This window comes from Cydia strobilella, chromosome Z, assembly GCF_947568885.1.
Source record: "Cydia strobilella chromosome Z, ilCydStro3.1, whole genome shotgun sequence".
NCBI lineage: Eukaryota > Metazoa > Arthropoda > Insecta > Lepidoptera > Tortricidae > Cydia > Cydia strobilella.
The window spans coordinates 330,886-338,820 of NC_086068.1; the positions used below are offsets into that span (position 1 = coordinate 330,886).

At 41.9% G+C, this 7,935-nt stretch overlaps 1 protein-coding gene across 1 annotated transcript; it reads left to right on the plus strand.

The window, feature by feature from the left end:
- The first annotated feature begins 1,875 nt into the window (after positions 1 to 1,875).
- Positions 1,876 to 2,655, plus strand: LOC134755036 (uncharacterized). Its single transcript, XM_063691514.1, has 3 exons — positions 1,876 to 1,998; positions 2,276 to 2,467; positions 2,569 to 2,655. Exons 1-3 carry the CDS (start codon positions 1,942 to 1,944, stop codon positions 2,653 to 2,655), a joined length of 336 nt encoding a protein of 111 aa, XP_063547584.1. The 5' UTR covers positions 1,876 to 1,941.
- Positions 2,656 to 7,935: the final 5,280 nt, after the last annotated feature.

Consider the following 7,935-nt stretch of genomic DNA (forward strand, 5'->3'; position numbering starts at 1 on the left):
GTCGCCTGCATGCTTCTCAAACCCATAAACAAGCTGTGACATCATTCGCGGCTCAAAAGGGTATACAATTTCATTTTATTCCTAGCTATAGTCCGGTGTTTGGCGGTATATGGGAAAGCGGAGTCAAGAGTGCAAAGCACCACCTAAAACGTGTCGTAGGCAAAAGTCTCCTTACCTATGAACAGCTTAATTCCGTACTTGTTGACATAGAGGGCGTACTTAACGCACGGCCCATTACAGCGGTAAGCAATGATCCAGACGACTTTTCATATCTCTCTCCAGGACATTTCCTTACTGGTGCTCCTCTAAACACTTACCCAGAACAAGATGTAAGTACTAAACCCACTAATTTGCTTAGGTTCTGGTCTACTATAAACAGTATGAAGCAAACCTTCTGGAAGTATTGGAGTAAACATTACTTAAATCAATTGCAAAACCGACCAAAATGGCAATCTGTTACGCCAAATGTAGCTATTGACAGTTTAGTCATACTGCGTAGTGACAATTGACCTCCTCTCGAGTGGCCTATGGCGAGGGTAACTAACTTGTTTCCGGGGAAGGACGGTATAGTACGCGCAGTTGAGGTACGCTTGCCAAACGGTCATACGCACAATAGGTCTATTACAAAAATATGTGTACTGCCTATAGACATATATAACGGCCTTATTTTTAGTATTATAAGTGTCTTAATTGCCTATTATAAAGGTATACATATGTATGCATTTTAGTGTAAACAAAGAGCTTTTGTTTACATCTGCTAAGATTTTTGTTTGATTTATATGCGCTCGGTCTAAGTGCTATTAATTTAATTTCGTTGAATGTTAATGATTTAAACATAATCATTGCATCACTGTTATACTTCAACATGCCTTTTAAAAGTAAATAAGATATGATTGACATGTAATATTACATAATGATGTTATGTTATTTATGCTATAAGTACGTGTACGTAGCATAAAATGTGACCTTAATTTTATAATAAATATGTTTAAGTCTACTAAGCATACATTAATGTGACTCATGTTAAATGTTGTTCATGTTAATGCGCTTTTAAATTAATTTAATTAAATTTCATTCTCGAGGCGCAATAATGTTAGCAACATTAAAAATAAACTTATGTTCTTTATTTAAAATATGTGTCAACAGTGATTTTCGTTACTATAGCGACCTCTTCAATTCTAGCCTTCAACATGTAACGTGCTTCTTAGAATAAATCTCTATTTTTCCATCATTTTTATTATTTAAATACATACAGTCCACTCCTACTCTCCACCTGACCCAGGCCAAGGCCGCTCCAATAATATATATATACAACCTACCTACCTATCTGTATAACAGCTAGCTGCCTCGATCATGCATCCGTGAAAAGCCGAGCGATCGCTGTGGTTGCCTCGCGGACGAGGCTGACAGTGCGTATTACAAGCACGTTGCTCACTCTGACTAATCTTTACAGGATAACAGCTAGCTGCCTCGATCATGCATCCGTGAAAAGCCGAGCGATTGCTGTGGTTGCCTCGCGGAAGAGGCTGACAGTGCGTGTATACAAGCGCGTAGCTCACTCTGACTAATCTTTACAGGATAACAGCCAGCTGCCTCGCTCATGCATCCCCGAAAAGCCGAGCGATCGCTGTGGTTGCCTCGCGGACGAGGCTGACAGTGCGTGTATACAAGCGCGTTGCTCACTCTGACTAATCTTTACAGGATAACAGCTAGCTGCCTCGCTCATGCATCCCCGAAAAGCCGAGCGATCGCTGTGGTTGCCTCGCGGACGAGGCTGACAGTGCGTGTATACAAGCGCGTTGCTCACTCTGACTAATCTTTACAGGATAACAGCTAGCTGCCTCGCTCATGCATCCTCGAAAAGCCGAGCGATCCCCGTGGTTGCCTCGCGAGCGAAGCAAACAATACATCAATACAATTGTGTTGTTCTTACTCGTCGCGATGCTCGTGTTCCTGATGCTGCCCGATTGGGAAAACGAAGACGAAGAATTTGAGGAAGTATGTATTATATTGGCGCTTAACAAGTTTTTCTTTTAAAGTTGTGGTATAACGTTGTATCGTAATAACTTAGTTGAGCTATTGTCAAAAATGTACTATGTCAATACAACATTTACAATAACATCATATAGTGACATGAAAAATACAAGCAACATTTATATTAACCTCTAATATTTATGCAAAAAGGACCTATGTCCTACACAATAGGTATTGCAAATCAGTTAGTCAAACGTGGTTATTTTAAAATAAAATTTATTTAATAAACATGGTCCCTTAGGTATTAAATGGCCAAAACTCAGTTCCTCGTGCTATGATGATGCGATCGCGATACGTAGCGGGACATACGCGGGCACACGGCGAGCTGTGCCCCGACCGCGGCGCGCGCACCGGCCTCGTGATCCTCGTGGCGTCAGCGCCGGCGCACCGCGCGGCGCGCGACGCCATCCGCGCCACCTGCCCGCGCAGCATGGTTTCCCCTATCACTAAGTCCGTCACTTTCGCACTTACATATTTGTTAGAACGTGACAGGCATGGTGATAAGCGTACCGTGCTACGACTCCTGGGCGCTAGCGGCGCGCCCCAACCACGTCGCGCTCGCCTTCCTCCTCGGCGTCACGCCTCCGCCCCTGCGCGACGCAATACTCGACCATAGAGTAACTTATACTAGAGCGTTACTGTCATAGTAAATTTTGTAACCCCAGTAAATTCACTGCCATCTGTCGGCACACTTTAAAACTAAAAATAAATATTTATAAAAATACGATAAAATGTATTTAAATATGGATAAATTATTTTTTTATTTGCATTAATTATTTTTATATGATTTTGACCCATGTTCTTTCACTGGTATGCGTTAAAATTATAAATAACAAACGAAACAGTCAACGCCCTCTATACGAGTGTAGGCCAAAACTGGTGGCGCCATCTGATCGAGAATCAAATTTTCGTGATTTTCGAGGCACGTTTTGTCCTTAGACTGTATCCATCTATTACGGAGTTATATCTATCTTTGACTCGACGAAGACGCTCGCTATCGAGACCTCATCGAAGCCCGCTTCGAAGATACCTACCTAAACCTACCCCTAAAATCACTGTCGATGCTGGAATGGTTCGCGGCCCACTGCCCGCTAGCTCCTCATTTGTTCAAAACGGATGACGACATGTTCGTCAACATCGAGCAGCTGCTCAGCTTTATCGAAGACCACAACACGACGAACACTATTTGGGGGAAGTGTTGGAGAACATAAAGCCGCCGCGAGACAAGCGGTTCAAGTACTCCGTCCCGGAGGAAGAGTACCCCGGGGCGAGATACCCGACATACGCAGTGGGGCATGGGTATTTGGTGAGTGGCGACGCGGTGCCGGCGCTGCTCGAAGTCGCTCCAAGCGCGCGGTACGTACGTCTAGAAGATGTGTTTATGGGTAAGTTAAGAAAAGGTCATCATCTTCCTTGTTCTATGTCACCACCATTATCAGCCGGGCTAGCACATGATTGGCGCGAGAGTATCTCGCCGCGACATAGACTACCCGTCCCCCTTTAATTCATACAGTTAGTAAAAGACGGGTAGCCTATCTCGCGGCGAGATACTGTCGCGTCAATCATGTGCTCGGCCTACATATGCAGAAAGACATCCACTTTCAAGCCTCTCCCATTCAACGGTCTCTGCTATCTTGAGTGGATCTGGTCCATCTTCTAGGGAGCTTTTCTTGCTGTTTCACAGCTGGCTATACCAACGAACTTGGTTCTCGGTGCGGATCTAAATTCAATCCAATCTAAATGGTAACGTTACGGCCTTTTCATCAATGTTTTCTTATGACGTTATCGCGCAGAATTATCGACCGTGAAGCGACTTTACAAACAACCATATTTTTAGGTTTCCTTACCCAAAGGGTAAAAACGAGACCCTATTACTATGACTCCGCGGTTCAAAGGACCACTTTTGTACCGGTCGATAAGAGATGTGGGAGAATTAAAAATGCAGCGTTCATGCAGATAGGTAGTGCAAGACTTTATTGAAGTAAACAAATACAATTGATGATTTTTAGGACCCGTAACGCCATCTGTGCGCGGTAATGAGTATTAGCACATAAGATTGATAGGTTCACATGCAAAATTAGGACTTTAAATTATTGTACATAGTAGATACATTATTGTACATAGTAGTACATAGTAGATGGCGTAAGCAAAAAATAGTATTAATTAACTTGAACATACTCCCCCGGAAAGGACGGAGTCCTTTACACAAGGCAAACCACATAATTTAGTTATAGGTCTTTGTATAACACCAGACACTGTTCGTATTTCATAAGTTCGAGTCAAGCCATCAGGGCCGGGATGTTTTCCTATAGAAGGCGATCCAGGTCGATGGGCTCCTTTGGTAAAAAAATCGAGTCACCGAAATTAAGAAACGAAGTGGTCTTCAGGCTGTATCTCACGAACCGTGATAGCTAGACAGTTGAAATTTTCACAGATGATTGTTGCCGCTGTAACAACAAATACTAATAACAGAATAAGATTAATATTTAAGTGGGGCTCCCATACAACAAACGTGATTTTTTTGCCGTTTTTTTGCGTAATGGTACGGAACCCTTCGTGCGCGAGCCCGACTCGCACTTGGCCGGTTTTCTTACATTCCGTTGAACGCATGCGGCGTTCAACACAGCGTTTATCGCATAAAACAGCCGCGCGTTTGCTATGCTCACGTTAGAAAAGCTTATCGGCGCAACAATACATCCTACGATCATAGTTAACGCTATCTCTACTGAGCTCGTTCACTTACCTGTACTAACAATGGCATTCTGTTAAACAAAAGCCATTATTTCTTTTGTGCCTGAGCGCGTGGTCTTGTATTAAAGGGGGGAAAACATTAGCGCAACATGGTACGTGTCATTGTGAAGCCTACGGTCGTTGCAGGAGTGGTGGCCGCCCGCGCCGGCGTCCGCGTCGCGCACGCGCCCGAGCTGCTGCTGGCGACGGGCGCCGCGTGCGCCGCGCGCCGCTCCGTGGTCATGGAGGCACGTGTGCACGAGCAGTACGCGCGCTGGGCCATGCTGCTCGACCCGGACATAGCTTGCTGACATTACACATTTACCACGGAATTTGATTATACCTTACCCAAAGGGTAAAAACGGGACCCTATTACTAAGACTCCTCTGTCCGTCTGTCACCAGGCTGTAATATTTATAACTATAAAGAAACCATATTATACAATAACCGTATTTATGGAAGAAAGGAAATTATAGCCATAGGTCGTCCCACAATAAACCTTTTTTTTACGCGACTAAGTCCCGTCGTTGTGCATAATAATGAACCTATTTATCGTTATAAATTATAATTATTGTTGTTACTAGTAATACATTTGTGTTATATAGAAAGTTTATATACATAGTTATAAGTTTGTAAAAGCCACTAGATATATTAAGTAACTGTAATTTAATTAAATTATCTGTATGATATGACACCCTATTCAGTGTCCATGTGATACCATAAGAATTATGTAAATACTACCCAAAAATTTACCATGGAAGCAAGAAATAAATGAATACTGAATACTGAATTTCATGAACCGATAGCTAGACAGTTGACATTTTCAGATGATGTATTTCTGTTGCCGCTATAACAACAAATACTAAAAAGTGCGTAACTTCTCAGTGGGCGAGTCCGACTCGCACTTGTCCGGTTTTTATTATTCAGCCAATCCAGACCAATTTTATTGTGATTTGTGATGTATCTTATCTTAGCGTATCGGTTGTTTATTGCACACTTGAGTTGTCTTAAGTGACTAAATAAACAATTGGGTTAGTCCCGAATATAATATTGAACTAAAATAGGTACTCTTCTCTCAAAACCACAGAACACCTATTTCTAAAGAACTCGTATAGAGCAATTATTTCATGAAACCCTCAGAATAATGACTCTGATGAAACCGATACTGCCAAAAATGCGGGGGACGAGGTGAGCGAGTCCCGTGCCGTGATTGGTCCGTTCAAAGACACGTGGTCCCCCGACTGAAGTAGGATTGGTGGCGTGATTCGAAATTCGAAAATTTATCGAGTAAAGCTACCGTATGCGTGGTAGAGGGGGTAGCGGGACTATGCTATGTCTTTAGAATACGTGGGCTGTGCTTAAAACCCATCAAACCTGTAAACTGTAGGGTAGTTACAACTACCGGACCTACGAAAATATTTTGACCGAGTTGAATAAGAAACGCTCACTTCGCTCAGTCAATTAGTCATTTAGGCGTTTACGGATTTTTCATGTGTTCGGTTTTAGTTCGTAGTAGCTACAGAAACTTACACTAAGCATGGTTCGATACGCTTTTAGCCACGCTTCCGACCTCGCTTACGGTAATTCATCATTTAGGGGGGGGGGGGGATACCTAAATTTTATAGTAACAGCGCCACATCGGGAGTCAGGAAAGTTTTTTCATTTGAACAAGTAGCTGCAGTAATTCTCTCGAGTATCCACAGTTAAGTAACACCCAGTACTTTGATACTAAGTAGAGTGCCTTGATGTAATGTTTAGTTGCTCAATTTCACAGTAGATGTCGCTATTCTATCGGCTACTACGCGCTTTGGTTTCGGAGTAAATGAGTACATATTAAGTTGTCAAGTGCAGCGGCGGCTGGTGATTCTATATTATGGGTGTTCACTATCACAGTAAAAAACTACACATTGAATTAACCGACACAAAATACGGTCATTGAACTCTCTTATAGAATTTCGCTATTACGAATATCTTGACGACCGATAGACGCTAACTGCAGTTCATTTTACAAATGGATTCTAGGTTGTGAATGTTGTTTTCAAATTTTATGGAAATATGTGCTAAATTGTTAACACATCGGTTTCGGTCCAAGCAAACTCACCGCACAGCCGTCGCCCGGCCCGCCCGCGCCCGCTCCAAACAAGACATATACTTAGGTACATACATGTACTTAGGTAGGTAACACGATAAACTAAGACACCTAGTTACTTTTATCACAGCGACATAACACAACCACGGTGTTTTTTCATATTGATCTTATTTAATGACATATAAGTTATTGTTTTTGACGAACATTGTTACGAAAGTTCAATATTTTATATTGAACTCGAGTCGATTTTGTAAACTTTTTTCACATTCTCCCGTTAAATTCATTCATTTTAAACACCTCACAACAAACAAATTATGTGCACTTACTGCTTAAACTCTTGGTTAATTATTTATAATAAAAAAATGCCAAAATTCCATTCACGCGCGTACTTTAAAATTGACTACTAACTAAGGTCTGTTTACAAACAAGTGACAATATGGCGCACACAATGCGCGCGCATTCGACGAGAGGGCGCAAGGTCAAACGGGCTACGGAGCGCCGCTCCAATTTTACCTCTTTCTTCATAGAAAATCTTCTGTTTCACGTGCGGAACTGTAGCGAAACTTCTCTTTCGCTCTCATTGAATTTCCTATTGATTTTATGTACTAAATCTTTTTCATAGGAGCGCAATCCAAAGCGCTCCGCTTCGCGCGTTACCTATGATTCCTATGAAATTATAGGAGTAGGCCGAGTAGTATAGGCCGTCTATAAACTTATAATGAATAAAGGTAATTATTTAATTGGTATTGACTTTTGTACGATAGATCTTAAAGAGTAATATATTAATTAGGCACTATAATTTTATGGGAGTGCACTGCACAAGCGCTCCTTAGAGGAAGCCGCGCCTGGTCAAGTGAAGTGTTTAATTGCAAAAGAAGTGTGGGCGAGTTCCTTAATAGTTAAGCTAATATAATATGCCTGGACTTAGGCTAGTTTAATTAAATATGTATGCCAGTTTGTAGGCACAATGTGGAGATCCTATGTAATTACATATTGTAAATAGTTTTAAGACCTCTGTAACCCATATTGACAAATAAATCATCAAAATCAAAATCAAAATCTACGTCAGATTGGTAACGAGT

What these genes read in the sequence shown, in the direction of transcription:
- LOC134755036 (XM_063691514.1), top strand. Translation starts at nt 1,942, where the DNA reads ATGCTCGTGTTCCTGATGCTGCCCGATTGGGAAAACGAAGACGAAGAA. An exon ending in AAGACGAAGAATTTGAGGAA is followed by an intron (nt 1,999 to 2,275) that starts GTATGTATTATA and finishes ATGGTCCCTTAG; the next exon opens with GTATTAAATGGCCAAAACTC. An exon ending in CCACCTGCCCGCGCAGCATG is followed by an intron (nt 2,468 to 2,568) that starts GTTTCCCCTATC and finishes CCTGGGCGCTAG; the next exon opens with CGGCGCGCCCCAACCACGTC.